At 33.7% G+C, this 23,998-nt stretch overlaps 1 protein-coding gene across 1 annotated transcript; it reads right to left on the bottom strand.

Moving 5' to 3' along the window:
• Positions 383–4,272, bottom strand: LOC109347546 (putative HVA22-like protein g). The gene is made up of 7 exons (XM_019587457.1): positions 4,036–4,272; positions 3,683–3,754; positions 3,473–3,571; positions 2,430–2,486; positions 2,288–2,351; positions 1,766–1,981; positions 383–974 (listed from the first exon to the last, which is right to left on the bottom strand). Exons 2-7 carry the CDS (start codon positions 3,712–3,714, stop codon positions 600–602), a joined length of 843 nt encoding a protein of 280 aa, XP_019443002.1. The 5' UTR covers positions 3,715–3,754; positions 4,036–4,272; the 3' UTR covers positions 383–599.

Here is a 23,998-nt window from a genome sequence, read left to right as displayed (position 1 = left end):
GAGTTTTTCAAGTCCTAGGCTTTTCTTAGCAATGAAGGTTATGCATCTAGCCTAGATAGAACAACTTGCAAACCATTTCTAACCTCCTCCAAAGCTTGCTTCATTATTAAGATTAAAGACTTTTGCCAAAAATATCACAACATCATCCAAAATGAACATATACACAAATGGAAAATCTTGTTTTTTGAAAGAGTATTTGTGAGAGAAAATATTATTCTTTATCCTTATTATTATGAAAAGATTTGTTATACTCTCATTTTTATATAGAGAAATTTTGCTTATAATCATCATTGGATTTTTTACCTCACTTCTCTCTAGTTTCAATTGATCCAATCTTATGAGCTAACATTCTATTCCTAAATGATACCACAAACTTCAAAACAAAAACAATAAGAACCATTAAAAAATAAAATAAATAAAAGGTCCAACATCAGGTATTGTAATGAGTATAAATATGTATTTTTTTACAAGAATAAAAATAAATATCAATAAATGACAATGTTGGACTAAAGAAAGAATGAGAAAGCATTATGTCTTATTCCAATTCCCCCACTTCAGTTTCTCTTTAAAGGGGATTTTAAGGTGAACACTATGTACAATTACGACATATCTCTTCGTTGCGGGGTTCGTGGGGTTCTAGAGTTTTGTGTATCTATCGTCCGGAGCCTAGCACGCGCTCGGTTGATTCTGTCCTTCACGTTCACGCGAGGAACATCTTGGCCTTCACCAATAGTAACAGGTTCAGGTTCCAATATTGCTTCATCTTCCTCTGAATATTCTGTTTGGAAATCGAGGTCAACTTCAACTTTTTTGGACTTTGGTGTCTCTGAAATGTTGCGGTGGATGCTTGGTGATTGTGGGGGACTTGGTGGCCACTTTTTGCTCTTGCTTATGGAACTACTTTGCTTCATCTTGAAGGATGGTGATTGCATTGAAGGCGAGGAACTTTCAATTTCACGATGTACCTCGTTTTTCTGCAGTGTAATAGTTACCCATGTCAAAGTTTGATGATAATGTGAGGTGAACAAAAGAGATGAATAGCAAAAAAAATTAAAACACCGTTCGAAACATGATCTCTATAATATATTTTCAAACCAAAAAGTTTGGGTTAAGTATCAGATTGAGGAAGATAAAACTCATACTAAAGTAGACCCATTTCCATTCCTCCCCTGTACTATATCAATCATGACCGTTTATGGAAGGTTGGTCTAATCATAAACTATAACAACCTTTAATGAGATTTGTGTCCTTATGACATGTCAGTGAATTTCACCAAAATATGAAATTGTAGAATCCTTTTAAAATGTGTTTCTCTTCTAAATGACCCATATTATAAAAAAATGGATATGAATGAATAAGTTATCTTCTGTTATTTAATATTGACTATTGTAAAAAAATGACAAGCAGTCAATTGCCGGCCATATTTAACATGAGTGCTCTCCTCAATTGCAATGATTTATGGTATGATTTACACATCAAACTTATTTTTTTTAAATGATTACAAATTATTAATTAGTATTAGTATTTAATAATAAATTTGTAGTCAAGTATAAGTTTTTCTCTCTCAAGAAACAGTCAACTAAAATATGATTAAATGCTTCAATCAAATTAGATTTTAAGGGATGCATAGACAAGTGTGATTTGTACAATTAAAGGAGAACATATAAGTATAATTTTGTTTTCTTTATTTTCTTTATTTTCTTTATTTTTTTTATTTTTGAAATGAGGGAAGCTAAGTTGTTCCTACTTGAAAGGGGAAGTTTACCAGAGTAGTGGGGTTGGCTGAAATTCTGTTGGACTGAAGAGCCAAATACTGAAGAACCTGAAAAAATGCAGTCTGCCCAAATTGTGCACAGTATTGCCAATAAAATATGGCAAAATCCCATGCTCTAGCCTTCCACTCAAGTAACTTCCTATCAATGTCATTTTCATGCTTTGATACATAAGGCCTCAGCACTGTCTCATAAATAAATCCTGTTCCCTGCATTAGGATCAAACATGTATTTCACCTTGAACTCATTAGTAAAATGGTGATAAAGTAATTGTAGGAGTGCTTTAAATTGTGGTAGTGAATGTTGAAATGAGGATTAGGAACATTACGGTGTGAAAATTTTTGCTATTAATAAAAATTGAATTTGTTGAGGACCCAGATGTGATATATAATATGCCTCATGAGACCACATCATTATAATTTAATATTACGGGGTTGCAAAAATTAATGCGGCCACATCATTATAATTTAATAATTTGATAAAATGAGTATAAGTAAAAAGTGAAAGAGGTTTACCTTGGTTTTGGGATACCAGAGGTAGATAATGAGCACCAGTTTCATCTCTCCATACATTGGCAGCCTTAATGAAGGTGTGTTAATTTACAACACGAAGTTGAATAATCAAAAGGGTAGGAGTGATTAAAAATCCAACACTTACCATGCAATGAATATGTCTGCAAACTTTTCCAGTACAGTGAAAAGTGCCAAAATTATCCTGCAAAAAGACGATTGACAGAGTGATTAAGACTTGCTAAAAGCCTGTATTGTGCAATGCCATATGAGAATTCAATGTGTATTTTAATAGGATATAAAACCAAATCAATAACTTCACTTGTTCATAATATTTCTTTTGGTTGTAGTCATCTTGTGCTTAGATATATAAATTTGACTGATAAGATCACAATTGCAATTTCAATATTATTGCTAAAACTACAAGAACCACAACATATTGGCTACAAAGTCTAGTTTATAATTTATTTATACAAAAACAATTTTTAACCATATTTCCTATTAGACCAACTTTTCTAGTATTCTTAACTCCATGTGCAAGGAAAACAATACGTTTGCTTCAGATGGTGGATGATTTCAAATACCCAACAGCAGTGTTATATTTGCTGCATAATGATTTCAAGTAGGATTAAATTTTGGAGAACATTAAGTAATTGCGGCCACAATATTGTGGTTGCGGTAACCGTATCATACTGTAATTGCTGATACTGAATCACAACGATGTAGCTGCATTGGGTCGCAACCACATTAAATTAAAAAATATTTTTTAATTACAAAATAATTTATATCGCAATGGCCGCAATCTGCATCGCAATTACTACAATAACATTAATCACGTCAAAAGTGAGGAAAACAGTAAATTAAAACAACCTAATAACCCATTTAGTCCTCTATTTCCTCTGTATTCCAAGGCATTTGGTCTTAGTTTGCATATTTCAAAAGAAGATTATTTTTCTGGCAAAAATATAAGGACTCATTTTCCTCCCTTACTCATTGATGTGTACCCCATATAATCCTACTTCTAACGAATAGTGATTAACTTAAATTTATTTTACATCATAACGAATGCTGACATTAGCCAACATGTGGAAATATTACGTAACCTGTGACATAAATATTATGACAGTCAGAATAAAACTTGTCCCTAATTCACAAGAAATTGATTGCAAAAAAGGAAATTATCTCATGTACCAGTATTTACACCAGAATCGAAGTTCCTCCATGTCGACTCTATTTTTCTCCACAACTTTATAGCATTCAAATCCAGGGTATGCATACCCCAGAACGAGTCTGCAATCCAAAATGAACAAAGAGAGTTGATATATATATATAAGAATGAAAAATATAAATAGAAAATTCATCAATTAAAGAGGCAAAGAAAGAAACAAAAAAGGTACATACATAAGACAACGGGTAATCAAATCCCCCAACATTCTTAATCTGTTTCCCACCAAAACAAACCGCGGAAACTCTCTGAAACCAAAGCAAACAAAACATCAAAATTGGGAATCATAATGATTAACAATGATCTGCTATCCCAAATCATGTCTCGAATCTTATCCCATATCAATGACAAGTCAATTAAAAATATTAAACATTTATTATTTGTTCTATTTTTATTTCATTATCATTGGTGTGGACAAAATTTGTACATGATTTAGAATAACAGATCCTTATTCCATATTAAGCATTTGAAAAGTGGCCCTTCTCTCGAGAAAGAAACTAGAATACAAGAAATACACGTCGAGCATTACCTGTTGTTTTACAAGGATATTGAATTAAACTAACAACTAGATTGAGTCCCACGGTTGAAATATTCAGAGGCACCTAAGAACTGCGGTACCCCAACCCTCCTAAGGTATATTAATTAACAAGTTATGATTTTTATACTTTAGATAATAATGAGGTTGAATCCTATGGAAGAATTGCCTCTGATTCTCTTTTTCTCCCTTAAACAAAATGTGGAAGAAGAAGCCTTAGATTTGAGGCAATAGAAAAGTTCAAAAACCATATATATAGGACATAGGAGTATAGTTATATTTAACAACATGGGTAGCGAAGTGCTGTTTTCATTTACTTTTTTCTCTCCTAATAATGCAACAAAAAAACATCAGAGGAGAGAGAAAAAATGAAGGGGTTAACGGTTTGGCAGTTAGGCACGAATAGACATGTGCCGTCCCAAATCTTATGTTGCTGGGGACTATAAAGATATATATACAATCAGCATATATTTAATTATTTATTTGAATTATATTTTTTGAAAAATCAATTATGATCGAAAATGAATGGTTGATAATGTAGTGATAATATAAAAAATTATTACACTATTAATTATTATATATATTTTTTTCTCATAAAAAATATTATGTTGATTAAATTTTTTATATATTTATTATTATTGTTTTTATTTTATTATCACTAGTGTGTTGACAAACACTGTGTGCAAGCAAGTTCCAATTATGTGCTACTAAGTATTCAATTTTTATATATTTCATTTTTGAGAATTAAATGTATTTTTTGTGTTTGGTATACTTTATATTATAATTTTTTGTTTCTATTATAATTTTCTATTTAAGGTGATAAGGGTGGTTAATGTGTTGGTTAGCAACAATTGTATGATTTTATGGTAGAAATTAATTAATGTTAAGGGTAAAATAGGAAAAAATTACACTATGGTAATAGTTACACTATGTTTTACCTTTGTATAGTACTAGTGTGTACAGGCACTTCGTGTCTGTCGGTCAATATTACATGGTACTACGTATTCATTTTTTATATATTTTATTTTTAGAATTAGAATATATTGTTATAATTTTTATGTATTTATGATAATGTTCAATTTAATGTGAAAGATAGAGTTAATTAATGTGTTGGTGATGTTTATTTATGATTATATGATCTTTTTGTAAAAATTAAATAATGTGAAGGACAAAATAGGAAATAGAAATTACACAATGGTGGAAGTTACACTATGTTTTACCTTTATATATAGTAAGTAAGTATAGATAGATATAGATTAATATGGGACAAAACATCAAACATATTAGACAACATCCTTTTGTTGGCCATGTACCCCAACCCTCCTAAGGTATATTAATTAACAAGTTATGATTTTTATACTTTAGATAATAATGAGGTTGAATCCTATGGAAGAATTGCCTCTGATTCTCTTTTTCTCCCTTAAACAAAATGTGGAAGAAGAAGCCTTAGATTTGAGGCAATAGAAAAGTTCAAAAACCATATATATAGGACATAGGAGTATAGTTATATTTAACAACATGGGTAGCGAAGTGCTGTTTTCATTTACTTTTTTCTCTCCTAATAATGCAACAAAAAAACATCAGAGGAGAGAGAAAAAATGAAGGGGTTAACGGTTTGGCAGTTAGGCACGAATAGACATGTGCCGTCCCAAATCTTATGTTGCTGGGGACTATAAAGATATATATACAATCAGCATATATTTAATTATTTATTTGAATTATATTTTTTGAAAAATCAATTATGATCGAAAATGAATGGTTGATAATGTAGTGATAATATAAAAAATTATTACACTATTAATTATTATATATATTTTTTTCTCATAAAAAATATTATGTTGATTAAATTTTTTATATATTTATTATTATTGTTTTTATTTTATTATCACTAGTGTGTTGACAAACACTGTGTGCAAGCAAGTTCCAATTATGTGCTACTAAGTATTCAATTTTTATATATTTCATTTTTGAGAATTAAATGTATTTTTTGTGTTTGGTATACTTTATATTATAATTTTTTGTTTCTATTATAATTTTCTATTTAAGGTGATAAGGGTGGTTAATGTGTTGGTTAGCAACAATTGTATGATTTTATGGTAGAAATTAATTAATGTTAAGGGTAAAATAGGAAAAAATTACACTATGGTAATAGTTACACTATGTTTTACCTTTGTATAGTACTAGTGTGTACAGGCACTTCGTGTCTGTCGGTCAATATTACATGGTACTACGTATTCATTTTTTATATATTTTATTTTTAGAATTAGAATATATTGTTATAATTTTTATGTATTTATGATAATGTTCAATTTAATGTGAAAGATAGAGTTAATTAATGTGTTGGTGATGTTTATTTATGATTATATGATCTTTTTGTAAAAATTAAATAATGTGAAGGACAAAATAGGAAATAGAAATTACACAATGGTGGAAGTTACACTATGTTTTACCTTTATATATAGTAAGTAAGTATAGATAGATATAGATTAATATGGGACAAAATATCAAACATATCAGACAACATCTTTTTGTTGGCCATGCCATGTTACAAGGCCATTTGAATCACCTACAGTTTGGAATTGAATCCTAAAATGTGGTTCACTGTTTTGTTACTTTATTAATATTAATTCTGTTAATCAGAAAAAAAAAATATGTGGATGAAAATGAGAAAAAGGAATGTGCCAGATTAGTTAATACTTAATTATAGATAATTTAATGAACTTACTGGAGAATGATGGTGGTGGATGAGCCAACTGTTGAGTGGTGATAGTGATATTCACCTTGCCCTTCCAATTAGGACTTTCCATAATAAATTTTATTTACTTATAATAATAGTAATTTTCATTCCCCTAAAATAAATTCATTCACCATGGAACCAATCAAACATGAAAAACATTGTATGTTAAAGAGAGTTGAATCATCTAAAAATAGGGTGAGCAAGATTCGATATGTAGACCGGTCTCAACCTAATAACTTAGGACAACCCGATTAAAAGGGACAGACCGTCATAAAAAAAGGACGGATTCAGATCTATGTCCGGGTCGCCCAGTCTGCCCCTTATATATTAAGAACAGTTGAATAAATACCTATCAATACCCTTTATTAAGTTAAGCCCACATAACTCAAATACCTACAAGTCCACACCATATAACCACATCACTTATCATATAATCATTATTTTTTATCCTTTTTTCATTGTTTAATTGTCCTAGATAGTGAAGGACCGCTGCGACGAGAGTGAAGGATATTGCGGCGCATAAAAGCTTTTTATCATTTACAAGAACACTTCAGCTTATGTTGAGAGTTGATAGTTTAAATTGTCCTAAAATTTTCAACGTCTTTTACAATTTTTAGTCACGTGATTATGATAGTTTCTAGTTTGAAGGATATAATTTATGGTTTATAGTTTATATACTAATGTATGTGGAAAGCAGGTTTCAGTTGAGTTTATATATAAATTGTGATAATTTTGATTGTACATGCTTAAAGATTTGAAAAAAAATCTACATTTGTCATTTTGTCCTTTTCCAACCCGGACTCATCTCTATCTTGACTCGTCTTATTTTGGACTTATCTCTCACGCGTCCCATCCTAATTAGGGACGAGTTTGGGTTCAAAAATTGACCCGGTCAATATCTAGGGACAGGTGAGTGACATGCTTAACCTGTCTCGACCATCTCACCCCTATCAAGAAGTACGATTGATGGTTCTAGCTCAGTGGAGTTTTTTTTTACTAGGTGATCCCTCACTTTTTGGTAATGAACTAATTACTTTCGGGCTGTGTGATTGCGCTTCCAACAAATATCATTCTCAGGAATTGAACACTTACCTTTTGGTCATTTTAGGAATCTAGCCGTGCCTTATATTACTATATACTAATGCCTTATTGATAGCTCCAAGTTGATTTTAACATTCTGAAAATGTAGCTCTATTAAATACAATTTTATTGTATATAATGACCCCTTCTAGATTGAATAATTTTTTTCAATAAAAGATATACGTTTTAGAAAAAAAAAAGTGAAGCTATAAAAATTAATTACTTGTTAGGTTCTGCCAAAAATACAACATATATTTGAAACAAAAGGACATGACAATAAACACTCATGTATGGTATTGGTTTTAAATTCTAGTGTCGTGATATTTTTACTTCAAAATTTTGATAGCTTTTCTTTTCTTGGTACATGATAGCTTCTCTTGCAATATACAAATTCTTATCCAAAATTCAGCAAATTTTATTCATTGATCTATGAAGAGGACGGACAACATTCCCATCACAATAGATATTATCATGTTAAAAATAATTATAACATATAAGTTATAAAAGAATAATTAAAAATGAAAAATAAATAAATAATTATTTTCATTTTTATTAATCTATTAACTATAATAAAAAAACTTCTTCAAACCACATGTCACATTCTCCTCAATTTTGTTCCCTCCTAAAAGGTTTTATGTTACTATTATGTTCCTTCCTATACTACCTTCTTACTTTTTACACATTTTATATTTTAACAATTTAATGTTAATTACTGATTGACCAATATGTTTTGTTATGTTAAAAAGTAATAATCATTGAACATTAGAGGGTACTGAAATTATTTTTCACATTTGGACTATTTTTCTTTCTCTTTCCTGTTTTATTTCATTTCTACATCTACCACTTCGTCTCTCCCCTACCTTTTCATTTCTCGCATAGGGTGTAAGTGTGTAATTTCATATAAATTTTGGTGAGTAAGCAGTCGGGTGAGCAAGCATATAAATCTTCCGATCCCTCTTTCATTAACAAAATCTTAATATAATCCTTGCACATTCCCTTATGTAATTGTTTAATTTAAATTGAAAAAAAAACTATATAGTTTCACCTCACTCAATATTTGTATTAATCTATCTATATTATTTAGTGTTTACTACTACTCTAAGAATTATTGTATTTTTCATCACATTAATGCTTTGTGATACTTTTCCCACTGAATTTTAATATCACAGTTCAGATTCTTTGGATTTTAATTTTTCACCCAATTAATGTAACAGATTACTGAAAATGAGTAACAGGTTACTTAGTTGGATAGTATGTTTGGTTAATCGGTTACTGAGTGTAATCGATTACTGTGAGCTGTTACCCCATATTTTCAAATCCAAACTCAACAGCTTTCATCCAAAACGAATTACTTTCATTCCAAACATCTTGCATCTTTGTAATGGAGTATAATAGCTAGTTGGAAGTTTGTTTAAAGGCCTTGGAACATCCCAATTCGTGGACCATTCATACACATCTTTCACACTTAATTATCCTAAAGTTTCATAACTTTTGCATACAATTCTCTACATTTTTCATGCTTCTAAACTTTCAGAATTTTTTGAAGTTGCATTAAGTACATGTTCTAAAGTTTTTCCAAACTTAAACACATCTAAGAGCATTCTATACTTAGTATATTAAGAGCAAGATGATTTCAAGTTATAGAAATTTTTATATCAAGTTCTAAATTTTTATATCCTTGCCCTAGAAAATCTCTTCAATCATTGTTGTAAACTTTTCATCACAAGGGTGTGGTGAGAAGGGGAAGAGAATACTTGGAAATGTTGTTTTCCAAGGGTGTGAAGTATTAGTGAGTGTGTGATGTACAAGGAGTCTCGGGGAGAGAATTATAATTGCAACTCATAATATATAGTAAAGAAATCTCTTGTGCTGCAAGAATACTGGACATAGCCTTCGGTGGACAAGAAGGCGAATCAGTATAAAAACATCTGTGTATTTTCTCTCTTCTCCTTTTTCTTTCATTTTTAAGTGTTTTACTTGGTAATTTTTTTGCACTATTTCCGCTACTACATAGTTATGGTTTTTATTGCAGAAAAATTGGCCATAGAAACCAGTCAATAAATTCACCCCCTAGTTGCCATCTAATACTTACAAGAACCAACTATGTTGATCGCAACATGAAATTACATAAAACATAACAATAAAGTGATACAACACAACACAAATATAATAAACCAATGTCAACCATATCCAAATGATGCATTAACTTAGTATCTTATACAATAGAATATTCAAATCCCAATTGATATCTTTAATAAAATGCTTATGCTTGTAAATCAACAAATCTCCATCAAAATGGCTGAAGGCCAACATCCTAGTGGGAAAGCAATTGAAAGTACATATTTCCTTAACAACGACAAGTAACAATATCAATTAATTTCAATTACCTTTCTTAGAGTTGTGATGTGAACCTCTTTGGAAGGGGTTCTTGATGTATGATCGTTATTTGTTGGTGTTGGACTTAGACTCATGGGTTGTGTTTGATTAATGGAAATAAGTTTTCAGCAGAATGATTAAGTAAAGATAGAAGAACGTGGTTAAGGAATGACTTGGTGTACGCGCCACACCATTTGAGTGTTGATAAGCCAAAGGTGAGGTTCGCCATAAGAAACTTGGTTTCTTGATAAGAACTATGATCTTGGTTCAACCAAGAAAAGTACAAGAATTATTGTCTCACTAATCACAAAGGATATAATCCAAAGTTTAATTATCAAATTTAAGGTACTTTATTCATCACTGAATTCTGGTACATAAAAGAGTGGCCAGCCTAACATGGCTTCCACGTGAATTACATGGAGAGAAAACATTAATGGCCTAATTCAAGGTGATCCAACATTGAATACCTTTGAGCTATGAATCTAATTATATACAAGACCAAATTCGGCCAAGACATATTCATCATATATTTATTCTCTTACATTATTACATTGAATAAAAAAGAACATAGGATTCCTTGTTGCTTTGCTTGAAGAACCACGACTTTGAAGGCTTAGGAACCTAGGATTCCAATCTCCAATGATGTGAGTAATTCCTTTGAGCACATGGGTTAAATGTTGCATAATTTCCATAATAACTTCTCCACGGCTAGAAGTGAATGAACAACATCAGATTATTCTTCAAGGAGAATTTCCACACGCCTTGGATGATTTTATTGAAGTCCAGGAAGCCTTGGATCCCTTTGATACCTATGATTCTTCAAGACAATGTACATAATGGCCATGAACAAGGAATAATTCAGCCATAATGGCCAATTTATGTTCCAACGACCTCCTAAAAAAATAAAGAGTTCCCCTATGGTTCACACTTCCTAAATACACAGCTGCCCAAGTTTAAACACATGTGCAAACTTCCTCTCCACCATTTAATATGGTGGTTACACTTTGATGGCCATTTGCTCACCCTTTACAAGTCTTTATTTGAATTCAAATTGAAATAAATAAATAGATGAACACAATTAATCTCACATGCACTTTCGGGTGTAAATTATTGCAATGGCCCCACTTATGGAATGCCAAAGAAATTTTTTTAATGATGCACTTGTGTCTCGCCCATGTGCCACGCCCAACGGTCAGCTTGATCATGATAGGTGCTAGGTGCATGCGCCTAGGTCAATTAGTCGAGTGCCTGGTGCATGCGCCCAAGTCCTGATGCGCCCAACGCCTTGTCTTGAGCACCCATGGCATGATACTTGAATGGTGCTTGCCAGTCTCGGTCAGATTCTACGCCCAACGCCTATTGGCCCATGCTCAGTACCTAGCTTGGTGATTGTGTGCCCAGTGCCCCTTGGCCTATGCTCAGCGCCTGGACTGGTACCTGCTTGGCTCGGTCGGCTGCTTGGTCCATGCCTAGCATGATGCAATTTATGAACTTGACACCTCCTTGGCTATGCTTTGGCCCATCATTTTGAATAAGTCCCAAGAGTTGTCCTAGGTAATTTTGTGCCCTTTTGGTCATTTCCCTTGTCATAGGGCCACAAATCCCTTCTAGGCCTTCATGGTCCAACCTTGGCTCACTTGGGTTTACATCATTCCATCCTTCTTGGAGTAATTTTGTCCTCGAAAAAAAATCTCCATCACCTAAATCAAAACAGGATAGATTAGAAAAATTGACCTTAGTACTTATATTACCATACTCACTTGGAAGCTCGAGCTTGTAGGCATTATCATTGACTTTAACTACCACACGAAAAGGACCATCTCCTCTAGGTGGAAGTTTAGATTTCCTCTGTTCAGGAAACTATTCCTTCGATATATGGACCCAAACCCAATCTTTGGGTTCAGAGACCACATTATTTCTACCCTTGTTTGCTTGCTTAGCATAACTCTCATTCTTCTTCTCAATTTGAACCTTGACTTGTTCATGCAACTTTTTGACATATCTGGCCTTAGCCTTTCCATCCCTATGCTTAAAAGAGAATTGTTAGGAAATGCCAACAAGTCAAGAGGTGTTAGAGGGGTAAACCCATAAACAATTTCAAAAGGTGAAAATTGAGTTGTGATAGAGTAAATCGCAAGTGCACGATTATGTGATCGAGTAATAAAATATCTATCCCACGAAGACTAGAAAATTCCTTTAATTGTAACAATTAATTTATACTTAACTCAAATAAGAATTAAAAGTGAATTTAGAACAATTGACCAATTGACATGAATAATTATAAAAATAGTAAAAAATGATTGAAATATAATTTAGGAAGAGTTCCTAGGATAAAGGTTACCGCCTTTACACTCGCAAATCCTTGTAGTAAAACTCACTTTAATAATTCAAACCACAACACTAAATGAAATAGAAGTAAGAACAAGTGTTTATTGAATGTAAAATGGCATGGCCCCAATCCTAGAAACAAAAAGATTTACTCGCTCGTGATGGAGAAGAGAATACTAACTTATAAATGAAAGAATTGTAATGTAAAGTGTGTTCCATCCTTAAGGGAAAACCCTTATTTATCCTAATTATAAAAGATTAGGCTAAGCCCAACAAAACAAATCTAAGAATATAGAAAATAGAAATAGAATCCACCATCCACGACCATGGGTGTAGGACACGGCCTGGTCGTGGATCGTGGCGCCTTTGCTTCAAGTTGCTTCTCTTCGATCCAGACTCCAAGACGACTTCTTTTGGCCCTTCAATTCATCTTCTCATAGCCTCAACACCAAATTCCATCTTCTTTCATCCAATTTGTACTCATTTTGATTTCAATCCATCTAAACTACACAACATAGCCAAAAATACCTGCTCAATCCGAACAAAGATAAATAAAAGCTAAAATCAATCCTAAAGTGCTAATTATGTCCTACAATGCAATCCAGATGTAGCATAATTTCACACTCATCAAATCTCCTCAAGCTTATCAGTTGCTTGTCCTCAAGCAAGTATTATGTCTAACTGTCACAATCATGTATGAATGATGATATAGAAACCACGACCCAAAATAACAAGCAACCTCATGGTAGTTTTGAAATAATCCGGACATCAAAACAAGACAATCATAAACAAATTCAATTCAAGCTAAGTCTTTGAATCGTAACTACTGTATTTATTAGGGACACTCTTCTCTCATCACTCTCATGTGTTTAATGGACATAGTGTTTCGCTCAAAAAATTTCATGAAAGTAAATTACCATAGGCTTGATTATAAACCAAATCGTCACTGATTGTATTTGAATGTATGCAAAAATTAAGAGGTCTTTAAATGGTTGTAATGGGGCCAATGTGAATGATCTAATGTGAGATACACATAAAAAGGTAATTAAAAAGGCTTATGCTTGTTTCCCAAAATACTTAAACTTTTAGACATCCGATTGAAGCATTGAGATTCTCTTAATATACCTTACTTTATCATGATCCTTTTTCGATCAACCTTTCCATTTACAACATATTTTTTCAATCCTTTATCTTCTAGTATACTTTATATTTTTTATTCATTCTTATGATTTTCTAGAAGAGAAATGATGATTGTTTCTTCTTCATCTTTTTATAGATTCTTTCACTACACATGGCCTTTTTACCTTTTTCATTGCTTTAACCAAACATTGCAAATTACCTCAAAACCCTCATTTGAGTAGCTATGAAAAATCAGCAAAGTTCAAGATCAAAAGTGGGCAACTAACAGGTTTTCAATGTTTATAGCAAGCGATTGAAGGTAAGAAAAAAGTCATAATTGTCTATATCATTTTAATGCACACAAAAAACTTCAATTTTGAAACGATCATAAATCAAGTTCTACATATACAATCATTGGAAATTATGCACTCATGAAACAAAAGGGTTTTCATGCAATTGTGAATCCAAATCAGAACCCTTATTGTATTTGGTCCAAATTTCTCAATTTGATATATTCCGCAATAGTTATGAAACAAAGTCTTTTATTAAACCAAATTTAATTCACAATTTCCAAATATAATGTCTTTCATGTAATTATTCTATCACAAGTTTTTTTAACGGGATCACATATCAACAATCATCGTTCATACATACGTTTTCATTTAAAGCAGACATGCATCACTTAGAATAAAGCAGGAGATAGATGAGATATGAAACTTATGCCAATGCATGATAATATGAATATTCAACCTAACAAAATAAAAAGCTATATGGTATGCATGATATGAATGAATTATTTAAATACAAAAATTCCCTCAAGCTTAGAAATTTATATTGTCTCTAATGTAAAAATCTGAACAATAAGAGAAATAAAAGAAAAATCACGAGTTTGATGGGAAGTGTCCCTGGCTTATGTACCATTTATGAGTGGTCAGCATCATTGGGTGCAGTGGAAGTACTTGCAAAAGAAGAGAACCATATGGCCTATATGTCCTATATGGAATAGGTGCAAACATCCATTTTGAAGAGGGCAACTAATAGGCACTATCGTGATATCACTTTTCCCTGTAATAATTTCTTTTTTATTTGTTTAGAGTTTATAATTTTTTGTGTGGCCGACACTATATACATCCCCTACAAAGGATCTAAACTTAGGGAGACACTAAAGCCGACACTAAAACACTAAAAATTAATGAACTAAATAAAAAATGTACCTTCAGCGTGAGTTGCCTTCCACGAAGCGCTCATTTAATATCATTATCTTGACAGTTGATCCTTGCGAAGCACGCAGGATCCCATGAACTCATACTTGAGGGTGGAGGGAGTGTTTTTACTTTATTTTTACGTGATTTCCCTTTCTCTCAATTATAAGATTTAGGTATGACCCTCAAGCTCTCCTCATACGGGTTGTAAGGGAATGTTGAGCTTGCATTTATAGATTCACTACCCTTAATCACTTCCTCATAAAAATTCTAGGTGCCACCTTCCAACATACGTCTCTCTAAGAGATCCTCACATTTCACTTTAGTCACTTCCTCCTTTACGACTTGGTTCAGCATACCAACCTTGCAACATGATTCTTCAAGAGAGGGTTGTTTAATAGATTTAGCAATATCAAATTTAATCTTTTCATCCCCTATGCTTAGGGAAATTTTCCATTTTTAACATCTATTATAGCACCAGAGGTAGCTAAAAATGGTCTACCTAGTAAGATTGGAATTTGTGCATCTTCTTCAATCTTCAGTATTACAAAATATGTTGGAATGAAAATTTTCCCGACTTTGATAGGAACATCCTCCAAGATGCCTATAGGGAATTTAACTGACCTATCCACTAATTGAAATGAAATAGTAGTGGGTTTTAGTTCACCCACGTCTAATTTTTTACACACGGATAAGGACATGAAGCTCACACTTGCCCATAAGTCACATAAAGCATACTCAAAATTAGTGTTACCAATTAAGAATGGAGTAGAGAAACTACTAGGATCTTTTAGTTTATGAGGCAATTTATTTTGAATTAAAGCACTACACTCCTCAATTAGAGCAATTGTTTCATAATCCTCTAGTCTTCTCTTTTTAGATAGAATATCCTTAAGAAATTTCATGTATGCAGACATCTCCTATAGTATCTCAGTAAAGGGAAACATGATATATAATTTCTTAAGGATGATATCTAAAAATTTCCCATATTTATTTTCTAATTTGTCTTTGAAAATCTCTGGGGGAAAGGAATTGGTGGTACATATGGTGGTGGGGCTAGATACTTAGACACCTTTTAAGAATTTTGTTCCCCTTATGGGAGTTATGTCTTAGTATGTTTCTCTTCCACTTGTGTATCATTCCCAGTTTGAGGAACATCATTAAGTTCCTCCCACTCCTTAATCGGGTAACCTTACAATGTTCATTATTTGGATTTTTCTCTAGCTCTCCTGGAAACATCTTTGTTTGCCTATTGATGTATCTAGCTTGTTGGGCAATTTGTGTTTCTAGTATTTTTTGATGGATTGTCAAGTTTTCTATCTTAGAATTGAAATTTTTAAAATATCTGAGACATTTTTATTAATCGTGATTTGATCCTCTGAAATTTTATTAAGGTTAGCAAGTATTTTTTTCCTGACCTTCCATTTTTGTTATAAGAGTGAGATCTATAGGTGAAGAATGTACCTACAGAAACCGTATTGTAGGTTTCCTATTACCTTGCTCATCCTGATGTTTATGATTTAGTGTCGTTGCTACTTCAGGCTCCATGTATAGGTTTAGTGAATTGTTTGTATTCAAACCACTCATGCCCTTTTGCTCCACATTGAAGATGCAAGCATGCATGAATGAGCAAGAATGTGTATGCAAGCATGTATCACATATGTTTTGGTGAAGACAAAAGACACATATAGTTTATTTTTGTAATGTCACATTTTCCTTAATATTCATTCATTTTTTCTCACCCTCCCAAATTTATATTACATGAACAATTATCCAATTACGTTAGTATTCTTTATTTATATAGTATGATAATATTTAAACTGGCTATTATTTTGGTAGTGTTTTTTCTCATTGATGAATTATGTAGGTATTAACTTCTTTTCTCATGAATGATAATTCAGATGGTGATTATATCATTGTATTTTATTCTTAATGATATTCATTTTAGTGGTACATTTTCTCTTATTGGCACATTATATTATTAATTAAATCTTTTCTAATCGATGATCTTTCCGTGGTGATTATACTAGTGATTTGTCTTCCCACCAATGATGATTCTGATAATGCATTTTGTCATAGTAATGAATTATATTAACAATGACTTCTTCTACCATCACCATCACTCTAATGTTGATTATATCTATTGATTTTGAAATTCACAACAAAGTGAATTTTCAAATATGTAATTTCAATCTGAACAAAAATCATTCTGGCCAATACAAAGTTGAATAGAAGTTTTGTGTACTCTTTCTCAATCGCATGTAGTTAAATAATAGATTCTAGAAACCATATTACAAATTTCACATACATGAATAATGTAAAAGTCATAAAAAGACAATGTTTTTCAACATTGGGATATGTATATGTATAATGTATGTATTCATAATTTCATATTCTGATCTGTGTGTTTTATCTGGCTTTACACGCATGTTGAATAGGCATAGAATATGCGTTCAGAAAGATAATGCCAAAATTCTGCTTTGGATTTGTATTTTGTACCCATCATTTGATAATGACTACCCAATTCAAAACCAATGACTATGATCTCCCTATCTATGTCATTTTGATGAACCCATGTGGAACGTATCAAACGTGTTCTTTTATGCTGATTGGATATGGTTGAAACTGGGTGCTTGATTGAGTAATAAAAGTCGGAATGTTGTCTAGACCCGGTAGGGGAGGTACCTGAAAACGTTCTCCGATGATTAAGTTAGTATGTGATTTATGAGAGAAAATGATAATAAATAAAAGAGAAGTGAGAGCATGGAGTAATGAATGCAAGTAATAAATGAGGGAACGAGATATTCTTATTCACTTCCTCTGTGGGAACCTCCTACTTATAGAATTTGGAATGGTTGACATGTCACTTAACCATTGGTTGGTCATAATTCAGCAGGTATGGTAGGAGTATGGTAGGCGTACATTAGGCGTATGTTGAGCGTACATCGAGTTATCCTTAACCACCATGCAGGTATGTTTGTATCATTCTGTTGGGAAACAGGTAGAACTTGTAGGCGGCGTGGCAAGTGGAATGTTAACGACGCGTTAATGGTGAGTCAGAGGCACATTAATGGTGAGCCAGAGACATTAGTGACACCTGTAGTAAGCTCAGCCCAGGCTTGGCCAATAAATGATGAATGCTTAATATAGTTATGCACTAGGTACGAATGTGGAATGACTTGGATTAAACCAGGGTGGAACAACTGCCCCCAGTCTATCATGGCAGCCGAAAGTGGGGCGGACTGGTAGGCTAAGAGTGTTCCAGTTTAGCATGTTCGGACCGGCTGATTTAATCAACTCCTAATTTGGGTTGGCTACACGAGTAGCTTCTAGGCGCAGGGGTAGGTCATGATGCCAATCTGTCTTTGGTCGATACATGGAGGGATGGAAATGTTTCTTCTACAAGCCTCAAGTGTTCAATTGATACGTCGGTTTGTTTCAGATCCCCTGTTTTGGTTCTCGAGCCACTATTGGATTGCTCTCGTGTGATTTTGAACAGGTCGATGTGCCTTCGGGTTGGGCCTCGAGGAAGACCTGGGTCCAACCTTTTTCCTATAAATAGGAATCCTTCTCCTTCATTCTTCATTACTTTGCTTCTTCGTGAATTCCTCTTGTCGAAGTTGCGTTGCTTATTGAGTCTAGACGAGCAAACTCTTATTTCTTCCAGAACCTTCAACTTTCAATACTCGATAATTTTCCCTTCTCATCTCTTTAATTATTTCCATGCTTATTATGACTAGTGAGGGGTCTAGCTCCGACGAGGTGGAGGTTTTGTCCGGGCCTCCATCCATCTTTACTATGTCGATCACCTGTCGTCGTAGGCGAGCTCGACTAGTATCTGCCCTCGGGTAGTAGCTGGTCTGCATGAAGGCGACCACGACAACTCTCATTGTCGGCCCTACTACAAGGTTTGAGGAAGAAAAGGGTTGGGAATGAAGTTATTATGGTGGATCGGGCAACCTTTTACGAGAAGTGGTGTTCCGTCTTGGATGATATGTCTAACTTAGAATTTGACGCTTGTTCTAGTGACAGGTTGTTCATGGGGAGGAACACTGCTGATCGTGCCGACCAATTCATCATCTCGGAAGAGATGGCGGGTCCTGACTATAGCTATTGGTGGGTGGACCATGAAGTCTTGGGTACTCCCTCCTTCTTCGTCTCAGATAAGCGTCCAGCTGTGGACGTGTTGACCCGCCCGACCAACGACATTATGTGGTATGGCCTAACCGATTGAAAATGGGTCTGTCAAAACATCACTGTGGAGAAATAAAATCGATGGAGCTTCAACATGTATGAGTATGTATGTTGGCAGATCGGGGTGAGGGTCCCTTTCGAAGAATGGTATGTTGAGGTGTTGCGACATCTCTAGGTGGTCCCTTCTCAGCTCCATCCAAATTCATTAGGCTTCATCTAGGCGTTCGAGATATTTTGCACGGTCATGGAGCAGCCATGCACACTTCGTCTTTTCTTCTAGATGCTCTGAGTGCACAACATCAACAAAGATGAAAACAATGAAGGACGACGAGGGTGGACGTCGATTTAGTTCATGAATGGTTGTGCCCTCTTCCACCCGTTTGAAGGGTTCGTGAAGAAGTAGAGGAATGGATCCTTTTGGGTGCAAGATTGAGGTACCCAACATACTTGGGCGTATGGCCCCGATGGTCTGCCTCATTTTCCATTTTCCTGGAACGGGGGAATCCATCAAAAGTCCGCCAAGTCTTTCAGCTTCACCTATGATCATTTAGATGCCCAGGAGCAGGAGGTGGTAGACGAAATGTTGTCTAAACACGCAAGAGGACGTACCTGAAATGGTTCTCCGATGATCATGTCAATATATAATTTATGCGAGAGAGTGAGAGTAAATAAGAGAGAAGTGAGAGATGTTAGGTATCAGTGGACATAACACACCTAGAATGTAGGTGTCGCGGTTCCCAAATACCGCTTTTCGCACCAAAGCCCTATTCTGGAAAATGCCCAGTTAATCGATTAAAGCACTGACTTAATCGATTAAATTTCACAAAACAACAAGTTGTTGAATGACTTATTTGCACAGCCACTCACCGATATTATAGAAACGATACAACATATATATTTGAACAAAATTAATCTCTATATGGTAGAATTACAGTATTCAAAATATCAGCTACAATAGGCAATTAAACAACTTTAAAAGTAAAGAGATAAGGGTTAGAAAAAGCCTGCAACAAGGAATTTTTATCCTGATTTGTTTTGCGGTCCACTGCAAAACTACATCCAATCCTCCCCTTTTGATCTCGAGATATTTTCTTCACTAATATTGATATGAATAGATATTACATGCACACTTCCAATACAAGACCTTATACGCTCCCTTCTTGAATTCCTAGAACCCCTACCTTGGTTTGACTACTCTAATCGCCTAGGAAAACCTTTCCTATGATCTAGCACCAGCCAAGAATATGTTCTAAACTCAAGACCTCTAAGTCTTAGTGAAGACTCACTGAATCTCTTTGGTGGTAAGACATCAATAGACGACTTTCCTTATCACAAAAACAGAGTATTATACAGCACAATAAGACTCAAATATTGCAATTAAAATCCAACTATTAACCCTACACAAATCTCACAAATTAACAAGAATATGTATGAGTTCAGAATTATGCAGAAACATGTAATTTCTACCCTATGAAATCTCTAAAAGAAATGCAAGAATCATGCAAGAAAATATAGAATGATGAACACATTTAATCACATGTAATTGGATGACATTGTAAATCCTAAGCATGATATTATCTCTCACTATCTCACATGCATTCTCTCTGCCTATATGACACACAATGAGCACGAAAAATATGCAACGTAGCAATTCTAAAAATGAATGAATGAATGTGTGAAGCATGGTGTAAAAACATAGTTTATATAGAAAAATTATTAGACGCCCAGTTAATCGATTAAGTGCCATTTTAATCGATTAACGGGCTGTTGAGAATAACTGAATTCTGTTATTCAGTTATCTATTAAAACCGATTTTACGTTAATCGATTAACGCTTTGCTTAATCGATTAACTGACATATTTTTCAGCTAAGAGATTAAATGGTAAACTACCTATATGTTATGCTTATCAACTATACATGTTTTACCATTATGTTATGCCTAAGATGCACAAATAACATGTATGATCAATGCATGAACATATAATAATCTAGATGGCATGTCTCATGTAAATGATATGATTGTTTTTAGGACTTGTGAGATTTGCATCTAGGTTTACCTAACCTATACTCAATAACTAAGACACATATCGAAGACTACTAATAATGACTCTAGTCTAGACATGAAGCTCTTGAGTCTTTGGCATGTTAATTTGTTGAGTTATCTTTAAGCTTTCACTAAATCCTTGTCTTCATCAAAACATAGGCAATCTAATAGTGCTATCTTGAAACTTTGCACTTTCAATCTCCCCCTTTTTAATGATGACAAACTCCACACCAAATTTTGTTTTGATTCATAGCTTGAAGATGGTCATAGAATGCATGGTTGTTGATTTCAAAGTTAAAGCGTATAGCTAGACAATGGAAGTTGAATTTTATTTACAACCTGCACACATCAAACAACAAAGCAACCTTTCTCCCCCTTTTGACATTATCAAAAAGATAAACTAAATAATTTTGGTCAAAAGTAAGAAGAAGATTTATGTAATGAAATCAAACTGAAATTAATCAATTAATTTTGGGAATTTAATTAATCAACCAGTTGAAGGAAAATTGAACACATGCGCATGTTGATAGCATTTAATCGATTAAATGAATAGGTTAATCTATTAAAGTGACAGAATATAGTAATTGGATAGATTTAATGGCATGGAAGGTTATTCAAAAACTAATCAAGCATAGAATGATCAAACATTTTTTTTATAGCATCCAAATAGCAGGCTCAATCAAACATAAGAGATGCATATAACCAATCATGATCAAGTACCATTAAACATATATTCATACTATATTTGATATAGATAAGCATATGATGTACACAATTTAAAATTACAATGGTAACGATTTAAGTTCAAATGGCATGCATATCAAGTGATAATAATTCCGCAAAAGTATATAGTTAGAATTACAACCCAAAAGGCAAAGAGAAAATATGTCTCAAAAGTACAAAGCAGCAAAAATCCTGAAAATTAGCCATATAGAAGAACTAAATCTAAGGCAACCTAGGGTATAAGGTCTTCTAATCTAGGGATGCGGAGGAAGGTCTCTATCATCAGGAACTGTCAGACTACTATCACCCTAGATGAGGAATCTCAGCTTTTTAAATTCTGCACAAAACCTCTCATTTTGTGCCTCAACAGTGTTCTGAACAAAGCTCCTCATAGCCTGATAGTGTTCTGAACAAACCTGGCGTTCCTCAAATTGCTCCAAGTCTGTATGGTATGAGTCTTTCAGAGACTGAAAATGTAGGTCCATTTTATTATTCAGCCTTTTCTCCATGGCATCCAACTAAGCTAATCCAAAGGATAGTTCCTGCGGCATGTTTCCAGTTGGCTCCCCCTGAGTTCCTGTATTAGGCTGATATGTTCCAGCCTGATCCTCATCACCAGATAGATCCAAATCCCCGGTAGTGTAATCATCTTGGTATTGCCAAGTACTTCCATACTTGTAGATACCCATCTTGTGGATTAGGCTTTCACCAACAAGGTGACCTTTATCAGAAGTCTTTGTGATGATGGTGTCAGACACATCAATATGAAGATAATAAATGATCCTCAAAATGAATATATTATAGGGTAATAGCTTAGATTGCAAGGTAGAGACATTATACATGGCCTTCAGGATCTCCTTAGGCCAATTAATCATAGCATATTCCTTAACAGCACACATGAACTTCAAATCATTCACAGTAGGTTGTGCATGATTTGTGTTCCTCTGAACTACAACGTACGCTATCAGATAGTGAAGCAATCTATTCTCTACAGATAATGAACCAACTTTTGTTAGTTATCCTTGGATATACACATGGGGACCTCTCAAACAAGACTTGTAAACCTCAGCATCATCAAAATTCCTAAGCCATTCACAATCACATAGGCTAGCACCATTAGTGGATAAACCACCCACATTCATAAAGAAATCACTATCCATCTCGAATAAGTTTCCAGAAACCATGAACCAATACTTGCCATCCTTATATCTAAAGTTTGCATAAAATTCTCTAATCAAAGCAGGGTACAGTTTTCCCTTTAATTCCATAAAAATGACAGCTTCCTAAGCTTGCATACCTAGCGGAAATTCAAAATTTTGTTTTGCCATCGAAGTTAGATCGGCATACCTTATGTAAGTTGGTTTCCTGCCCTGAAACTTTGACAATCGAGTCTTCTGCAGTATGAGAGAGTAGTAGGGATCTCCACGGTCTTGCCTCACACTCGAATTTGAAGATGAAGCAATAGGAGGCCTATGAGTGTGTTGAGCAGTTGTCTTGATCCTCTTTGAGCGTCTTCTTTCCATTTTTGAGTGAAAAATTGTGACTATATGAGAGGAGAAGAAGGATAAGGGAGGGAACCTAGACTTAGGGTTTGGAATTGGGAAATGGGTGTCTTGGAAGATTTGAGAGAAAATGGGATGATATAAGGTGCAATATGGGTATAGGTGAGGTTTAATTTTTCTTTTAAGCCAAAACTTTGAATTTTGCTATTGCTTCTGAGATTTAGAGAGAAAAGGGGGAAGAGAGGGTTTGGAAAAGGATGGCAAATACGCTACTGTTTCTAATTTATCTACTGTCGTTAATCGATTAAAAGTTGCATTTAATCAATTAATCATATTTAAAATTCCATATTTGCAGAGAAATGAGCCCAGGTAATCGATTAAAGTACGACGATAATCGATTAAATTTTGTGAAAAATAAAATGTTGGCTACTAGAACTCATTTTAATCGATTAGGAATTATGAGTAATCGATTAACATGAATTATGAGTAATCGATTAAAAGCATTCAAAGATTTCTAACATATATCAAGCAATTTTTAATCAAACACACATACATATAGAACTTATAATGCTAGATCATGACTTATATTAGGAATATAATGCATTAAACAAATACACATTTTGAAGCATATAAGACATTTAACATGCGAAAC

This window comes from Lupinus angustifolius, chromosome LG05 (assembly GCF_001865875.1).
Source record: "Lupinus angustifolius cultivar Tanjil chromosome LG05, LupAngTanjil_v1.0, whole genome shotgun sequence".
Lineage (NCBI taxonomy): Eukaryota > Viridiplantae > Streptophyta > Magnoliopsida > Fabales > Fabaceae > Lupinus > Lupinus angustifolius.
The sequence above is the reverse complement of the archived record's forward strand: the minus strand, read 5'-3'. Positions and strand labels throughout refer to the sequence as shown.